The sequence below is a fragment of the Ahaetulla prasina genome, chromosome 11 (genome assembly GCF_028640845.1).
Source record: "Ahaetulla prasina isolate Xishuangbanna chromosome 11, ASM2864084v1, whole genome shotgun sequence".
NCBI classification, from domain to species: Eukaryota; Metazoa; Chordata; class Lepidosauria; order Squamata; family Colubridae; genus Ahaetulla; species Ahaetulla prasina.
Window position 1 is genome coordinate 5,273,301 of NC_080549.1, and position 19,604 is coordinate 5,292,904.

At 46.8% G+C, this 19,604-nt stretch overlaps 1 protein-coding gene across 2 annotated transcripts in view; it reads right to left on the reverse strand.

Moving 5' to 3' along the window:
- The window catches only part of RNF128 (ring finger protein 128), a 50,113-nt gene extending 30,693 nt beyond the window's left edge, over window positions 1–19,420 (reverse strand). The window contains exon 1 of one of the 2 annotated variants that reach the window (XM_058196842.1): window positions 18,687–19,420. In XM_058196842.1, coding sequence (XP_058052825.1) covers window positions 18,687–19,089 — 403 coding nt within the window. In that variant the 5' untranslated portion in view covers window positions 19,090–19,420. Of the gene's footprint in view, window positions 1–3,135; window positions 3,683–18,686 lie in introns of those variants that run through there. The other variant, XM_058196841.1, reaches the window with a different exon arrangement.
- Window positions 19,421–19,604: the final 184 nt, after the last annotated feature.

Below are 19,604 nucleotides of genomic sequence, written 5' to 3' on the forward strand. Positions count from 1 at the left end.
AAAAAAAAAAACAACTTGAGATAATGCCAACTATTTTATCATGTCCCTAAAAAAAAAGAGAGAGACCCCCACCAACTACGTTTAAGTAGCCAGAAAATTCTCAGTTACGTCACCAGCATCATAAAGAGCCCCTGCCGTTTAATAATAAAGTGCATTCTAGGAAATTTATCTGCATTAAGGGGTGTTGCAGATTTTTGACTAAACTCGTTAAGGCATTGACTTGCTTAATTTCAGCAGCACAATAGCCCATTGTGCCATTATTTCAATCCAAGTAGGCTTTTAAAATTCTCCAGATTCTGAAGTCTTAAAAAGTCTCGAAGAGTGATGAAAACAGAAAAATAAACTTTCCTAAGTAGTTGCTTTGCTGGCTTCCAAGGTCATTAATCTGTTCAGAACATAAAGCGACACTTAAAAAAAAGACCCTAGACTATCTGTCAAATTAACTAATCAAATGTTCAAAGAGGTCAAGAGAAAAGCAACCCCCACCCCCACTTTCTTACAACCCATGTTAGCTTCTCTCATAAATTGCCTGGAAGGACATTTTGGCAATCCCAGGAGACCTGTTGAAGGTAATTTTACAGTCCCCCTGTTAATCATCTGGGAACCTTTTAGCCTAAATATTATAGCAGGGCCATTTGTCTAAACGGGTCTGGACAGGGTCATGAGATAAACAAGCGAGTTTAGAGGAGACTGTATTGCTCAGAAGGTGCATGTAGGTATTTTGAAGAGAGACGGGTGATTGAGACGGGTGATTATTTTGAAAACTTGTAGTCAGGATCAATCATCAGCGGGGCCTCCAGGCTATCTGTAGTAGCTTCTGCTTTGCCAGGACTTGATGGTATTTTCTAAATGTCCTTGATTCCTCTACGAGTCCAAATGTCCATGGATCAGGAAAAGGGCTGCCTGGGATCCAACCACACCTTTGCCCATCCCTGCTCCAGAAGATGTAGAATGTGAATTATGATGTCATCCAATGGGGAGATCCAGAACAGAAAGGCCCTAACCCCTTCCTCCCCCCCCCACCCAACTTATCATTTTTCCTTTTGCAAGCCTTGACAATCTGGGGGGAGGGGGAAGGAGGTGTTCAGGAGGCAACCCTAAAAAACTTGGGTGAAAATACAAAACCACAGTTAGCAGAGATTCTGGGTTATTTTCCAATCCTATCTTGGGGATGATAGTGGCGAATTCATGGTTAAATCGGGACTGTTGATTCTTTTCCTACTGGGTTTTTTTGGCACTTTTGTTTAAGGTTGTTTCGTTAGGGGGGAAAAAACCACCATATTGCAGAAGGGGAAGAAGGTAGAAGTTAGGGAAGGAGAAGGAGGGAAAGAAAGGAAGAAGAAAGAAGGGAAGGAAGGAAGGAGGGATGGAAAGAGAAGTCCTCACAGTGGAGGGAAATGGATAGCGAAAATGAAAGAATTTGCAGAAATGGCAAAAGTGTGATCTGTTTGGTCAGAAATCAAACACCAAAGATTCGGAAACATTTTGGACTTTTCTGGCTGAAAGAAGAATGAATGAATATGATGATTTACAGCTCTGAAGATTAAAACAGATGTGGATGAGAGGGGGATTGTAGTACTTGTGTAAAATCTAAGAGGAAGGAAAGACAGTAAGGTCGTTGGGAAGAAAGTCGGACGTCACTTATATAATCTTTAGAACTTTAGTTTCTTTTTCGTCTTTAGCCATTTCTTTTTTTTTGACTTTTATTTTATGGGAGGAAGAATGAACTTTTAATAAATGTATGTTTTAAAAAAGCAGACCAGAAGGAGCCCATGTCACATCCTGCCTGCCTTTCTGATGGGACAGTCTTCTGTCCTGACTCTCTGAAGCCCCCTGGATGTCCCCAAAATCCCCTGGTCGTCCTGGAGTCCCAAACCCCATCATCCCCAGCAAGAAGGAATCACAAGCAAAGATGAGCTGAGGGTCTTTGGGGAAAGGAAACCTTCTGAAGGGTTGGATGGGAGGAAGGTCCACCTTGCTCCAAACCCTCTAAACTCCACCGGCTCCTCCTGGATCCTTTCTAGGGCCCTTACTGTCTCTGGAGTCCCAAACCCCATCATCCCCAGTAAAACAGCCCCACAGTCAGGAATGAGCTGGACAAAGGTGGAAGAAGCCCCCTCAGGGCTATGGAGAAAGACACCCCACCCAGCTCCCTTGCTGGCCCTGGAGTCCCAAGCCCTATCATCCCCAGCAGAAAAGGAGAGATGAAGATGAGCAGGGCCAAGGTGATGCCGAGACCTTCCTGGCTCCCCCACTCCCAACCCGAACCGAACCTTCCCCCCCCCACACCACTTGGTACCTCTGGAGTCCCAAGCCCCATCATCCCCAGCAGGACCAAGGTAATGCCAAGGGGCTTTGGGGAGAAGGAGAAAGACCCACCCATCCCACTGGCTCCCCTAGAGCCCCATCATCCCCAGCAGGGCCAAGGCGATGCCTAGGGTCTTCAGAGAGAGGAAGCCAGACCTACCTGCCCACCCACCCACTCCACCCAGCTCCCCGTCCCTCAGAGCCCCATCATCCCCAATGGGGCCAAGGCGAAGCTGAAAAGACAGACCCACCCACCCACTCCCCTAGACCCCCATCATCCCCAGCGGGGTGAAAGGGAGACCCACACACACACACCAGCTTCCCCAGAGCCCCATCATCCCCAGCAGGAAAGGAGATAAAAACCAGCGGGACCAAGGGGAGACACCCTCTCCCCCAGCTCCTCCAGAGCCCCATCATCCCCAGCAGGACCAAGGTGATGCCAAGGGGCTTTGGGGAGAAGGAGAAAGACCCACCCATCCCACTGGCTCCCCTAGAGCCCCATCATCCCCAGCGGGGCGAAAGGGAGACACCCCCACACACACACACCGGCTTCCCCAGAGCCCCATCATCCCCAGCGGAGCCAAGGGGAGACCCTGTCCCCCGGCTCCTCTAGAGCCCCATCCTCCACAGCGGGGCCAAGGCGAAGCCGAGAAGACAAACCCACCCGCCCACTCCCTTAGAGCCCCATCCTCCCCAGCGGGGCGAAAGGGAGCCACCCACCCCCCAACCGGCTCCCCCAGAGCCCCATCCTCCCCGGCGGGGCCAAGGCGAGGCCGAGGGTCTTCGGGGAGAGGGAGAGAGGGAGAGCGAGACCCCCTCCTCACTCACCCGGGTGGGTCATGGTCTGCACCTCGGGCCCGGCGGCGCCGTCGTAGTTGAAGACGGCCACGGCCTGGGCTCGGAGCCGGGCGGCGGCGTTGATCTTGACGCTGAACATGCAGCCCCCTCCGCGCTGCACCAGGGCCACCCAGGGCCGGTCGAGGGGCGCCGCCGAGAAGTTGCTGCGGGGGCTGCAGGCGTTCAGCCCCTCGCGGGCGTCCGGGGCCACCACCAGCCCGGCGGCCGGCCTGACCGGCGAGTCCTGCCCGAAGAGGCCGCTCTCGCCCGCGCTCCACGCCGACTGGTTGCTGCCCGGCAGGCGCCACGACACGTTCAGCCACGCCGTCCACACCGACTGAGCCCGCGCCGGAGACGGGCCCCCGCCGGGGCCTAGCGCCAGCAGCAGCAGCCCGGCCAGCAGCGGGGACAACCACGCCGCCCGAGACGACCCCGATCGCCGCATCGCCCGATCCCCTCAGACACCGGCGACCGTCGCCTCAGGCAGCCTCTGCCGCCGCCGCCGCTGCGCGCGCGGGCCGGCGGGAGGAGGGGGCGGCGCCTGCGCGGAGGGGCGGTGCTTGGAGGACACGCCCACTCCCCCCCCACACACACACGCTCCGACCGAGGCCGTCGCCTCAGGCAACCGGACAGAAGGTGCGCTGGATGGGCGGCGCTTGGAGGACACGCCCACTCCCTCCTCGCTCCGACCAAGACCATCGTCTCAGGCAGAAAGGGGGGCGGCGCCCACGCTGCATGGGCGGTGCTTGGAGGACACGCCCACCCACCCCACGCTCCAAGGCCGTCGCCTCAGGCAACCGGACAGAAGGTGCGCTGGATGGGCGGCGCTTGGAGGACACGCCCACTCCCTCACGCACAGACTAATGCCGTCGCCTCAGCAGTCGGGCAGAAGGGGGGGGCGTGCCTGCGTTGGATGGGCGGTGCTTGGAGGACACGCCCACTCCGTCCACGCTCCGACCAAAGCCGTCGTCTCAGGCAGAAAGGGGGGCGGTGCCCACGTTGGATGGGCGGTGCTTGGAGGACACGCCCACCCACCCCACGCTCTAAGGCCGTCGCCTCAGGCAACCGGACAGAAGTGGGGCGGTGCCTCCGTTGGGGGGGCGGTGCTTGGAGGACACGCCCACTCCCTTCCCGGACAGGTGGCTAAGGTAGGCTTCACCTGGCCGCCTGTGGCCTGGCTAAGGATTCTGGGAGTGGTAGTTCCTGCAGCTGCAAGACACAGTTTATGCTGCTTTTGCAGAGAATAGGTAGGACTGCCTGCACCTGGGTTCGCTTGAAGACGTTTCATTACCAGCCTGGGTAAACTCATCAGGGCTGGTGAGGGCGGAGTTTGCTTTTTGTTGGGAAATGAAACGTCTACAAGGAAACAAGCAAGCTCAGAGAGCACCAAGCACCCCACACTCTTCTTCTTCTTCCTCCCCCTCCTCTCCACACACCCCACTTTCTTCCTACACTGATGATATTACCTAGATGGGTCACGAAACGTCTGCAAGAAGACAAGCAAGCTCAGAGAGCACCAAGAACTCCAACTCGTCTTCCTCTTCCTCCTCCTCTCCACTTTTTTCTACCACTGATGATGTTACCTAGATGGGTCGTGAAGGGTCTGCAAGGAAACAAACGAGCTCAAGAGAACACCAAAGGACCCCTCGTTTACAACCCTGAGCTGCACAAATATTCTCCTTTATTGGTAACACATAATCTCTGGCAACCGACAGCCAGATAAGCAAGGATTGACACCAGACAAATAAAGAAGCAGAAAGCCATGCTCTAATTAAGGAACTACAGTATTAAGGAGAAAACCACACCGAGTGTAGCCTGACAAGCAAACAGGGAGCAAACCACTCACTTGCATTAATGATGTTACCTAATCAGGAAATCACGAAAAATCTGCCAGTAAACAACCAAGCTCAGAAAGTGCTGAGGACTGTGGTCCAAACCGGAGCTACGGATATGCCAGAGGTGGGTTTTTTGTTTTTTTTTCCAAGGGGCAACTGGACTGTCTGGTTTTTCTTCGAAGATGTTCTGCTTCTCATCCAAAGAAGTGAAACGTCTTCAAATAAAAGAACCAAACCAAACCAGAAAGTCCAGTTGTTGCCTCTTGGGAAAAAAGATGCACCTTTGAGACAACCATGACCTGGATGACTTGAGAATCTCCATAGACACTGAGCTACGGATATTCTCTATCGAAATTCGTTTCCGTAAGTTTTGGACACACAATGACCAAAACCTCTGGAGAAGGCCCTCACGCTGGGAAAGGTGGTAAGAAAATAAAAGAGCAAGAAATTATTGAAATGTGCAATCGAAAAATAAAAATAAAATCCATCGTTATCGATCCCAAAATGACAATCGTCCTCAATTTTACAACCGCAATTTGGATTGAAACTTCAGCCATGAAGCAGTTACTGAGTGGCACCCAATTGTGTGACCGCTTTTGTTTGTGAATCACAATGACTCCAGGGTATTGCAACCGTCATAAATGCGTGCAAGGTTGCCAAGCTCCCGAATTTTGGATTGTGTAACCATGGAAATAACATAACATAACAACAGAGTTGGAAGGGACCTTGGAGGCCTTCTAGTCCAACCCCCTACCCAGGCAGGAAACCCTACACCATCTCAGTCAGATGGTTATCCAACATTTTCTTAAAAATTTCCAGTGTTGGAGCATTCACAACTTCTGCAGGCAAGTCGTTCCACTGATTAATTGTTCTCACTGTCAGGAAATTTCTCCTTAGTTCTAAGTTGCTTCTTTCTTGGATCAGTTTCCACCCATTGCTTCTTGTTCTACCCTCAGGTGCTTTGGAGAACAGCCCGACTCCTTCTTCTTTGTGGCAACCCCTGAGATATTGGAACACAGCTATCATGTCTCCCCTAGTCCTTCTTTTTATTAAACTAGACATACCCAGTTCCTGCAACCGTTCTTCATATGTTTTAGCCTCCAGTCCCCTAATCATCTTTGTTGCTCTTCTCTGCACTCTTTCTAGAGTCTCAGCATCTTTTGTGAAATGTTGTGATAGATGCAAGTGCGAGAGAACCAGTCGTAAGTCACTTTCTCCAATGCGATCAGAAGTTCAAATGGTTGTTAAACAAATGTCGTAACTCAAAGACTACGCATATGGTGTTTTTATCGGAATACAAAACCTAGAGATTCTGGAAACTTACTGGTGGGGGAAAAAAGAAAAAAGAAAACGCTTCAACTCTTGGAAGCTGGGAATTGTGAGTAATGCAATGGCATTATTAATACGTCTGAAAGAGAGAGTTTTGACTATCTTCGAAAGAAGTAAGAGGACAAGGGTGGAAGGACCTTCACTCTGGAAAAACAAAATATCGAAGAGGAGTTTCATTCACGGTGTTGGAAAAATGGGGCAGGGAAATTCCACCTGATAACATTCAATTCAGCTCCAAATTGTATTTGCAGAAAACCTAATCTAGGCCGTTCTAAGCTCTGTCCATAAAGCTGCCTTTCCTAATTTAGCAGCGCCCCTGGCCTGCAGCCTGGACTGGCCTTTCTTCCTTAATATTACAAGTCATTAAAGCTCCCATTAAAAAATAATTCATAGAAGTCGTCGTCTTCGTCCTCTCCCCCTCCTCCTCCTCCTCTACACAGATTAACAGAGCTGGAAGGGACCTTGGAGGTCATCTAGTCCAGTCCCCCCACCCAAGCAGGAGACCCTACACCATTTCTGACAGATGGCAGTCCAGTTTCTTCTTGAAAGCCTCCAATGATGAAGCTCCCACAACTTCCAAAGGCAACTTCTGTTCCATTGGTTGATTGTTCTCAGTGTCAGAAAATGTCTCCTTATTTCTAGGTTGAATTTCTCCTGGATCAGTTTCCATCCATTATTCCTTGTATGGCCTTTGGGTGCTTTGGAAAATAGCTTGATCCCCTCCTCTCTGTGGCAGCCCCTCAATAGAATAGAATTCTTTATTGGCCAAGTGTGATTGGACACACAAGGAATTTGTCTTGGTGCGAACGCTCTCAGAGTACATAAAAGAAAAGATACATTCGTCAAGAATCATAAGGTATAGCACTTAATGATGGTCATAGGTTAACAGTCAATATAAATTTTAAGGATACCAGCAACAAGGTTACAGTCATACAGTCATAAATGGGAGGAGATGGGTGATAGGAACGATGAGAAGATTAATAGTTATGCAGACTTAGTAACTAGTTTGACAGCGTTGAGGGAATTATACTGGAAGACTGCTATCATGTCTCCCCTGGTCCTTCTCTTCCCTAGACTAGCCATGCCCAGTTCCTGCAACCGTTCATCGTATGTTTTAGTCTCCTTCTCCTCCATCTCTCTTCTTCTTTTCCTTCTCCTTCTTTCTTCTGAGATAGCATTGCTGGTAAAGGACATGGGACATGGGATGTGTCATGGCCTGTCTCATGGTGCTTCAAGCTTTCAAAGAAAACACAGGAGGCTGGTTAAATAGGTCACAGAGATGGCGCTGTTTGATTAAGCAAGCAGATTGGGGCTTTGCTCGGCACTCCAAATTATGAATAATTGGGCCAGGATGTCGACGTTCTGTCACCAAAGGTTCTCAGTTAGGGTTGGAGAAGATAAGAACTTAGGAAAACAAGCTCCACCTTGTTGAAATGGACAAACTTGGACAAGAACCGGATGGTAGACAACTCGTCTGCTGCCATTTAAAACGAGTGCCTCGTTCAATAAAGTACACTGTAATAATAATAATAATAATATCAGAGTTGGAAGGGACCTTGGAGGTCTTCTAGTCCAACCCCCTGCCCAGGCAGGAAACCCTACACCATTTCAGACAAATGGCTATCCAACATTTTCTTAAAAATTTCCAGTGTTGGAGCATTTACAACTTCTGCAGGCAAGTTGTTCCACTGATTAATTGTTCTAACTGTCCTTAGTTCTAAGTTGCTTCTCTCCTTGATTAGTTTCCACCCATTGCTTCTTGTTCTACCCTCAGGTGCTTTGGAGAATAGCTTGACTCCCTCTTCTTTGGGGCAGCCCCTGAGATATTGGAAGACTGCTATCATGTCTCCCCTAGTCCTTCTTTTCATTAAACTAGGCATACCCAGTTCCTGCAACCGTTCTTCATATGTTTTAGCCTCCAGTCCCCTAATCCTCTTGGTTGCTCTTCTCTGTACTCTTTCTGGAGTCTCAACATCCTTTTTACATCGTGGCGACCAAAACTGAATGCAATATTCCAAGTGTGGCCTTACCAAGGCATTACCAAGGCACGTGTTGCTATCTTTCTCACCTATTGTATTATATGCACACAGCTATAGATGTCCAGGCCAGTCTGGATTCTGGGAGTTGAAGTTCACACCTCTTAAAAGTTGCCAAGGTTGAGAAACACTCTCTAGAGCAGGCGTCTCCAACCTTGGCAACTTTAAGACTTGTGGACTTCAACTCCCAGAATTCTGGGATTTGAAGTCCACAAGTCTTAAAGTTGCCAAGGTTAGAGACCCCTGCTCTAGACCAAGATCTCTCAAGATGACCTGCTTCAGATATGTTGAGGTTACTTTACTCAGAAGATTATAACTAATGGGAGATACTAGGAGTTGTAGATTTAGGACAACTGGAAGATGCCAGACTGCGGAAGGTTTGATTCATTCTTTTAACAAATCCGTTCCTTTTCTAGGAAATGGTAACAAGGAAGCTCCTGGCAGTTTATTTCTAGTTTCCATTCATTAATTTATGAGATACAAGAAATTCTGCATCACACAGAAAAGGCTATGCCATCTACAATGCAAGTTAGTGACCTGTAAATTTGGTGCAATCATAACCACCATAACAATATAATAGTAATAATAGTGTTGGGGGGGGAAATGAAAGCTTATTTTTTCCAGGTTCTGAAATGCTGAAAACCAAAATGCCACCTCTGAAAAATGCTGTAAATTCCCCACAAGAATGATTGAAAATCACATCAAATACATTAAATACAAAATGAGAAGCGGTTGTGTGTTTGTTTTTTCCCCCTCACAATAAGCACAAAGTCTCGGTGTCCTAAAAACAGCTCCCTGGGATTTCGTGCCTCAAGAATCCTTGCCTGGGAGAGTTTGCTCTAGATTTGTTTGACTTTTCAAGAAGTTAAATAAAGATTTTGACTTGTGTAATTTTCCTTGGGCAGGATAGAGAGGAACAATGTCGGAACCTTATTAGCTAGGTAATGAAAATGTGCTTTTCAAATAAATGAATTAGCTGGGAGGAAAAATTAGTATTAGGTGACTATTAACGGTTTCAGTCTTTTTCCATCTGCAGACAAGACAGAATTTCTTGAGCTTACAGAAGAAAGATAACGAGAAGGCAGGATAAAAGATGACAAAATCTTTCATCTGTTTCAGACAAAGGGTTTTGAGTTCGTGGAGAGGGGGTTCCCAAGCTGGATTTCAGCCTTGGAAGTAAGAAATAACTTGTCTTTTACTCACAAATGTCAGCTGAGAGCAATCGGTATGGAGCAATATATTAAATGTTTCATGGTGAAAGTCCCAGATTTAAACTTCTTTCTCTCCAGCCCCAAATAAACTGGATGATCTCAAAACATACTACCTCAAATCTATTTGGGATTGAGCTCAAGACTTGGGAAATCACACTTAGGGGTTCAAGTATCATGTCGAAAGGACAAATTTGATGTGTTTGGCTTGCTTTGATCTTATGTCAACCCTATGTCTTCGACGCGTTCCGCAGACTTGATTCAACAAAACACAGCTTAGTGTAATACGGGAAGCTATTCGCGAACGTTGAACGTTGCTCCTTACCTCCCTTCAACCTTTGTTTTATCCTGTTCATCCCCCCACCTTTCTTCTGTTCCTTTCCCAAACTTTGCACTGTCAATCTCCCATTGAAGGAACAAAGAATCAATTCTACCCAGCATGCAAGTTAACCCGCAGCAGCACTGCACACAAATAGGCAATCCTTGTCATCATATTCTTTGTAGACCAGAAGAAAACAAATGTGTATGAATTTCAATGGAAAGGAAAGTGCCCAGACATGTTCAGGCAGAAATATAGCTATATCATTCAGTAGGGTCTTTCCTGGAGTTTGGCTGACTTTCTGTTTGCTGGGAATGAATCAGAAAAAGGCAATTTCCCTTCCTTCTTTAAGGGAGCTGATTACACAAGATTGGAGATCTGGGGTTTTTCATATGACACAGGACACAGCTCAGAAGCATCAAGCTACTGATAAATCTGCAAACAGGGAAAATGTGTCTAGACAGGTCAAACAACGGTTATACAAACAACGAATAGACAGACAAGGCACAACAACTTCAGGTCCAGCCAACAAGAGGCCTTTCAATGAAAATGGAAAACCGCTAGACTGTTCATTAGATCCAAGTAGGAAATTCTTAATATTTATGGCCTTAACTCCAAGGGCTAATGGGTCGCCTTGCTTTTATAGCTAAGTGTTGCATCCTATGACTCTTGATGGGTTTTTTTTTCTTTTTATGTACACTGAGAGTGTATGCACCAAAGACAAATTCCTTGAGGGTCCAATCACACTTGGCCAATAAAGAATTCTATTCTATTCTATTCTAGTCACTGAAGCAGTCGGCATGAGCTTAAATGGACTCCAGAGGATGGTAAAGGACAGGAAGGCCTGGAGGAACGTTGTCCATGGGGTCGCAATGGGTCAGACACGACTTCGCAACTAACAACAACAACAAATTCTATTCTTTACTCATGAGGCAGGCTGGAAGGAGAAGAAATGGCAGAGCTGAGCTCCTACTGACTACACACACTTGAAGATTATCCACAAAGTTTTCTCGGCAATACAAAAATTGTGCGTCATTGCCACCTTCTGATATATATCTGTAACTTCCCAATTTAGTGTGCCATTCTGGAAGTTTCTCAACTAAATACTTAACCAGGTCTCAACCTGCTTAAGATTTGGTCAGTTAGGTACCGGATAAATGTTTTTTTATATGGTATCTTTTCCGATACATTCGATGATGTTACACGAGGGATAGGAAGCCAGGCTGACTCTGACGGACCTGGCTGAAAATGTTTTGTTTACCTGCAATCAAGCTGCACTTTGGAACACGGAATGTGGGAGGTTAGCAGTGTGCAAGGTTAGCACTCCATGACAACTGTCCAGAAGCACCAGGCCAGAGTACATCATTCCGGAAATATCAAACATTAATTTCTATTTGAAAACCTAGAACATGATTAATAGAACGAATTCAGGCGATCCTTCAACTTAAAAAGCACAACTGAGGTGGATATTTCTGTTGCCGAGCGAGGCGGGTGGCGAGGTTAGTTTTTGCTCCGTTTTACGACCTTTCTTGCTGCAGCTGTTCTACGGATAGTCCTCGATTTACAAACGATTCATTTAGTGACCGTTCAGTTACGATGTCACTGGAAAAAAAGGGACTGTTTTAGCATCCCCACGGACACACGATTCACATTCGGAAGCTTGGCAACCGACTCACATTTATGACGGTTGCAATGTCCTGGGGGTTATGTGATCCTTTCTGGTCAATGGGGAAGCCAGATTCACTTAACGACCGTGTTCCTAACTTAACAGCTGCAGTGATATGCTTAAAAAACGTGGCGAGGAAAGTCGTAGAATTTGGCCAGATCCACTTCACTAATTTTTTTTTTAATTTTTTTTTTGCATTTATATCCCACCCTTCTCCGAAGACTCAGGGCGGCTTACACTGTGTCAAGCAATAGTCTTCATCCTATTTGTATATTTATATACAAAGTCAACATTGCCCCCAACAATCTGGGTCCTCATTTTACCTACCTTATAAAGGATGGAAGGCTGAGTCAACCTTGGGCCTGGTGGGGCTTGAACCTGCAGTAATTGCAGGCAGCTGTTAATAACAGACTGTCTTAGTAGTCGGAGCCACCAGAGGCCCTCACAATTTCTCATTTAGCAACATCCATTTGGGGCTCAATTGCGGCCATAAGTTGAGGACTATCCCTATACCTTGATGAACGTATCTTTTCTTTTATGTACACTGAGAGCATATGCACCAAGATAAATTCCTTGTGTGTCCAATCACACTTGGCCAATAAAATTCTATTCTATTTTATTCTATTCTATTGTGAATTTGCTCTAACAGGGGCATAGAAAAAGCCTACATACCGCACTCACAATTCGCTTGTCGTATTCCAGCAATGACATTCGAGCTTTTTGTACCTGACAACTTGGAATGAAAAGCTGGTTGCCGAGCCCTTTTGTACCAGTTGTGTATGTTTTGGTACCACTCAGCTATTTTATTACTCCAGCTTCCACTTCCTCGAATCGGGTAAAATAAACGTTCTTTATTCGTTGTTGCTCTGGTGTGGGATTTGTATGAGCATTACGTTTTCATAATGGCTTGCACTGAAGAAATATTCCTATTCAGGTATAATAACAAGCCAGAGACTGCAAGCCGATGGGTAAGAATGTTAATAGAATAACTAGGAACTGAAAAGGAGAATCGGGAAAAAACAACAACAACCACCACCATGGAGAGAATTGAAAGTGCAAAGAAAGGAAGAAAAACGGGAAGCGAATTGCATCCTCGATTCTGTCTGACCGACCTATGAGATTGAAAAAGAACAATGCAGTTTCTGTAGGGTGCTAATTTGTATGATTATAGGCAGATTTATTGGAATGTGGGCATTTGGCTTGGTGTGCACAATTAAAAGCTGGCCAGCTGGGGGCACTATTGTTCCAGGATAGATAAAAGAACTGTGCCTTGGATTTCTAAGGTTCCATTAAGTTTATTTCTACTATAAACCCAGTAAATTTAGAACAGGCTTCTTTCTGTTCTCCTTTTCATGTCTCTTTCATTTCTGAAGACACGGGACAGATTCTCAGAATGAATTGGTTACAGAATCCCTCCTGATCAAAAACTAGTTTTCTTTTTATGCTTGAAAATGTCTGATTTTCCAGAGCATTCCGGTCACAAGCGTAAGGCAGGCAGTTTACACAGTACTCACAAATGTACTCTGTGATGATTGCCTGTGCTAACCTGGATACATCTCAAATCACATCTTTATTAGAAACAGAGACCGGCATAAACCTGGACACATAAGCAGATGAAAACCAGGAGGAGGTTTAGCAGTGCCTTTTCCAACCAACCAGTTTCAAGTAAAAAGGGCATTCGGTTTTGATGAGTTGCAGCTTGCTCCATCAGAGGCTTGAAATGGCTGAATTGGTATAGGTTTCAAATTGGGATTTATAAACCAGATTATTTTGTCGTTCCAAAACAGCTTTTTAATAATCTGTAATGGGAGTGCCTTGGGAAGATTAGCGTGCTCTGATATTTCTCTCTGCCCCGATTGCTTTGAGACCGAGCTAAAAAAAATTAAACTCCATTTGTTCTTTGCAGGCTTCCTGAATAATGTGGTGTTTGTGTGTCCATTGTGCAGTGTTATCATGACATTGAGGAAATTGACTTGTGCTATGGATAGGAAGGCTCAGGTTGATGGTGGGTGGAAGCGATTTGAGGTCTTGATGGAATCTGATGATTCTTTTCCCATGGATCTCATTGATGAGGTTCACCAGTGAATCCCAATTAAAGGATTTCCAGATTTACGAATTGAGAAAGCATTGTTTGGGCCAGCTATGAAGTTTGGGCCAGCATCCCATGAAATCATGCGTGTGCCCCCATTTACAGATAAAACCCACCTCCTTGGCACCAACTATAACGGACACACAAACAACAACGTTTTACAGAAAACCTACAGATCACCATGGATACCATACGCACGCGCTTCCAAGATTCTGCCCAGAATGCATCACACCAAATCAATTTTCCATAGGTTTTACTCTATAGAGTTTGCTCTGACCCATTTGACAAAAAGATGCTCAACTGATGGAATTAATCCAGGCAGTTCAGGAGACTGGAAAAAAACCCGCCCAACAAGATCAATAGACTGATCAATAAAAGCAAATTGATTCCTAGGGAGAACCTATTAAAAAAAAACAAAAAATCCCAGAACAACAGAACACTTTTGGCTGTTATCTACATCTTAACAGCTCAAACCACTCAAAGGCGTTATTTAATAAACTGCAAACCATGCTGGATATGCACTTTCCTAGGCCCTGGGACTAGATTTGCATACCGAACCCAACTTGAAATTAGATTCTCATAAGCAACCCCAAGAAGAATGAACGATGCTACTAACATGGGAAACAACTTTGGGCTAGCTAAACGAAGGGGGCCTATTTAATTCTCACCTTTACCAACAGCACCATCACAGACCTCTGAAGACTAGAGTTGGGTCCCGTCCCCCCATATTTCTCCCTCCAATGAGATTCACATCATCATCTGCCAGCCGTGGCTCTCTGAATACTTACCTGGCACTAAGGTGTGCAAAGCCAATCGATGGAAAGAGGTTTGACATCGGGACTCAAAACAAGGACCAAAAAACACCAGTGTTGACGCCATGAGAGATTACAAAGTACAGTTTGAAGTTATAAAGGGACTGGGGAAAAAAGTGACTTAGGACCATTTTTCACACCTAAGATCATTTGAAGCATCCCCTTGGTCACGTGATTTACATTCAGTGCTCAACAACTGGCTCATCTTTATGACTATTATTAGTGTCCTGGGGTCACGTGATCTCCTTTTGTGACCTTCCGACAAGCAAAGACAATGGCGGAAGCCGGATTCACTTAACAACCGTGTTATTAATTTAACAAACGTGGCGAGGAAAGCCGTAAAACAGGGCAAAACTCACTTAAGCAATGTCTCACTTAGCGACATCAATCCTGGGCTCCATTGTGGTCCTAGGTCGAGGACTACCTGTGTGAGCAGGTTTGGGACAAAGAAATTTGAGTAGCCCAACTGAGCAAGTGGTTGCTGCAGGTAAAAGATTACAGGCCGTCTCAGAAAGATTTGACCAACACAATGGGCTTTCCACCCACGATTGTTAAATACTTTTCATCTCCTAGGTGATCTACACAACCAGCCTGTCGCTTCCCCTTCTATCCAACTCGTCCCACGTTAGACCAGGTTTCAGTTATTTCACGCATCAGATGAAATGAGATGCCGTTTGCAAAAGCTTAAATCAAATGGGCGAATCTAAAAAGGGGCTACCAGTGTTGTGGTCCGCCAGCAGCCTGCGGAGCTGGCAAAGGAGTTGGACAGCGATGAGGCTGAGGAAGAGCATGGGCCAGTCTTGGAGGCTGGGGAAGGCCCGGATGAGGGCTCTGTGTCAGAGGCAGAGGTGGGGCCAGGGCCATCGGGGAGTGAGGTGCGGACTCCAGAGCCTCCAGAGGCGGACAGTAGTGAGGCAGAGGAACAGCAGGAGCCTGTTCCTAATGCACACATGAGAAGAGCTGCCAGAAGACAAGAGCAGCTCAAGCAAAGAGGACGACTCAGGAGTAGGGCCAAGAGATGATTGGCCCCTCCCATAAGGCTTAACAGACCAGCAACGGTGTTTGGGCTTTGCCGGAAAACAATGTTGATAGCTTCGTCTTGTTGCATTTATTTTGTATCGATGTCTTCGGAACTTTTGCCAAGAAAGGCCTTTGGCAGTTTGGCTAATTGGACCAAGGTTTGCGATAGGACTGAGGAATTTGTTTTGGGAGGAATTTGCTTTAATTTAGTTGGACTGCGCTGAGAATGAAGTAATTCTCAGCTGTTCGAATAAAGTTTGTTTGTTTTTACACTGAGTGAGTTTCCTTCTACCTACTTGGGCCTGGGTCACAACAACCAGACAACAGGGGTGTCAAACTCAAGGCCCGGGGGCCGGATCTGGCCCGCGGGGTGCTTAGATCTGGGCCCACGGGGCCACCCTGGAGACAGCAAAGGACCGGCGATGACAGCCTCCTGCAGCCCTTTTCTACTTTCACTGGCCGAGGGCTGCAGGAGGCTGTTGCGGCCAAAAACGGGGCCTGGGAAGGCCACCTCCCGAGCTCCGTTTTCCCTGGCAGAGGGCTGCAGGAGGCCGTCATGGCCAAAAACGGAGACCAGGAGCCCATTTTCGCTGGCCGAGCGCTCGGGCCACCACAGGCGCCTCCAACATGAGTGACATCAAGCTGGCCATGTACAGCCCTGCCCCCGAGGTCAAACACAACCCTGACGCAGCCCTCAATGAAATGAGTTTGACTTCCCTGCCCTATAAGATAAGATGGGGAAATATCACGCAGGAACCAAAAAATATAGGCCAAAGCACAGGCATTGGATTAAATGTCTTCAAGACTTATTGGGCTCAATCAAAATAGAAGCATCTGACAACAGAACCCCTGAATTCATCTCCACTCAGCAAAGCCACAAGGGGAATTGAAAGCTATTCACGTGTCAATGGTTAATGTCAGGTCACTACGTCAGGCTGAAACTGTGACAAAGGCCCGGCAGGTTATCTACTACTACCACCAAAAGGGGAGGGGGGAAATGGCCCCAAAGCATTCCTTTCTGCCATTTTGGACTTCTGCATTTGATCGCAGAATTTAGCAGAAATATTTGTACAACCTCCCCGTCCCCCAGAAAGACAATCAAGGAAATTCACCGGGTTACCAAAATTCCAGGGGTACTTGCTTCTCTTGGGAGAGAACTGGCGATTTTAATTTTGGGATAACTTTTCACAGCAGATACACTATCGCTGAACTTCTGTTGCAGTGGTGAGTTTCAATTTTTTTTTACTACCGGTTCTGTGGGTGTGGCTTAGTGGGCGTTGCTTGGTGGGTGTGGCAGGGAAAGGATACTGCAAAATCTCCATTCCCTCCCAACCCCAGGGGAAGGATATTGCAAAATCTCCATTCCCACCCCACTCCAGGGGAAGGTTACTGCAAAATCTCCATTCCCTCCCAACTCCAGGGGAAGGATCCGGCAAAATCTCCATTCCCACCCCACTTCAGAGGAAGGATACTGCAAAATCTCCATTCCCTCCCAACTCCAGGGGAAGGATATTGCAAAATCTCCATTCCCTCTCCACTCCAGGGAAAGGTTTCTGCAAAATCTCCATTCCCTCCCAACTCCAGGGGAAGGATATTGCAAAATCTCCATTCCCTCCCAACTCCAGGGGAAGGATATTGCAAAATCTCCATTCCCACCCCACTCCAGGGGAAGGTTACTGCAAAATCTCCATTCCCTCCCCACTCCAGGGAAAAGATATTGCAAAATCTCCATTCCCACCCCACTCCAGGGGAAGGTTACTGCAAAATCTCCATTCCCTCCCAACTCCAGGGGAAGGTTATTGCAAAATCTCCATTTCTTCCCGATCAGCTGGGATTTGGGAGGCAGAGAATAGATGGGGGCCGGGCCAGCCAGAATTTTTACTACCGGTCTTCCGAACTACGCAAAATTTCCACTACCGGTTCTCCAGAACTGGTCAGAACCTGCTGAAACCCACCTCTGGTCTGTTGGCATGCAATGGGTTCCTTCTTTGAGCCACTTCTTTGTGTACCCCAGATGTATGGGCCAGACATTTTAAAAAACAACAACACTGCATCCTTCCGAGCGTACGCTCAAAATAGAAGGCTTCTCATCGTTAGAACAAGGGTCTTGGTCTATTCATCTCAAAGCCCCTTCCTCATTTCATCCTCTTTCCAACTTTTACTCCGCTTCAGCAGTGGAAATGATTAAATTAGGCTTCTGCTAAGCAGCCGCCAAGTCAAAAGCCTCCATCAACGCAATGCACACCAGCCAGAGATACATCAGTGGTGCAGGTTTTCCTTTGGCTTGGCTTATGAAGAAATAAAGGGAGGAAGGGAAGGGAGGGGAGGGGAGGGGAAACTTACGATGTACTTAGGGGAGTTAAGTCGCTGGAAAACAAAGATGGCTGCTGTTAACACTGGATGCAATTCTCGACACACTGGATAAAGAAAGCGCTTAGCTCTGCACTCTGGGCGTTTATAAAGAATATTCAAAAAGCACAAAAGACGATACGAGGAATGTCGGAGAAACCAGATGGCAAACCGCTTATTCTTGCCTTGCTGGTTCTTTGTACGAGTGCACATTTATATGCCATAACCGAGGTCTTTTATTCATCTTGGCATGTTCCTCCTTGGGCATCATCTTCAACCAGACTTTTGAAAGGTAGCAAAGGAAAAGATGCACCTTTATTCGTGTCCTGTCTGTCCCCCGCCCCCCCCACCCCGTTATTTCAGAATGCTGCAACTCTACTAATAAATAAGCCCATCAAGGAGCTTCGTCACTGATTTTTCAAGCCAAGCTTTTTCTATCTTTTTTTTTTTTTAAATTAGATTTCTAACTGCCCGTCTTATCTAAAATCTTCTGGTTTTTTTAATCCCGTTTTTGTTTTTTTTGTTTTTTGGGGTGCAAGTCTCACCGAATGTAAAAAAAAAAACTTTCCCCAATGAACATGGCACTAGCGTTCAGGCTGGCATAATAAAACCAAATGATTTTATTTGCACAGGAAGCCTGTCATTCTTTTCTAGTCTGATAATACGAGAAATTATCCCCAAAGCAGAAGAGGTTAAGGTTACACAAGCCTGTCCCTCTACACAGACACACACACACACACTGTACCACCCAGAAGCTTCAGGCAGAATTTTGCCTCAAAGTCAAGCTTCAAAGGTCAAAATCCACTTGCAAAAGAGGAAAATCCTCACATAGTCTAGGGACTATTAAAAAGTGCCCAGGCCCAATGGTTTAACACTTACCGGGATGTGCCATGTGGATTGTATTGTTGCCATACTTTGCGTAGTTATAGATGACCACGGCCGCCGCGCCCAGTTTAGCCGCCCGCTTGATCTTCTCCGTGAAGGTGCAGTTGCCTCTTGCGATGAGGGCAATCCAGGGCGACACCGCGGGGGCGAAATGCGTGTCCCACGTGCAAGCTTGGAGTTTGGAAGAATTGGAAAACACCACCAGCCCTCGAGCCTCCGCCACGGGAGAATGCACGCCGAACATGCCGCACTCGCACCTGTTGTTGCTCGAGGTCCGGTTGAAAGCGTTAAAGTAAACTAAACTCACGTTGGCTTTGATGGGGAGAGCCTGGACGGCACTGAAGAGGCCGGCGAGGATCAGAAATCGTGCAGGGCTGGGTTTCCGCCCGCCCTTCATCGCTTGCTGGCTTCAAAAATAAGATCCAAAACGCCTTGAAAAGCATTCGATTGCCAAGAGCCTGTGTGTTTAATCTGAAATTACAATCCTTTGGCAGGTAAGCAACACCGCTCCTCCCTGGTCATTAGATCTTGCGTTGCGTCAGCTCAGTTCTCTCACTTTGCTTATCTCAGAGGAATAAAACGACCTGATGCCGGAGCCACAGGGCAGGAACTCAGGCAGCTAATTTTCAACCCCACCACTCCGCAACTCCTGTTGTTTCCACCCAACTGCTTTTAAAGCAGGCATGCCGGCTGAAGGGCTCCGCGCAGGTTTTGAGCGCCCTTCCCTACACACGCAGATACAGGTGAGACGGGCAGCCTTTAGGAAAAAGAATAAGGTGCTTCGTCTGCAAGGTGTTATGTTCCCATCTAAATAAACACAAGGGAATTTGAGGAAAAATAGCCAATCATAATTATTCTGGTAGAATTCATCTAAGCTTATTTGTCTTCTAGTCTTTGTTGACTTCTAGAGAT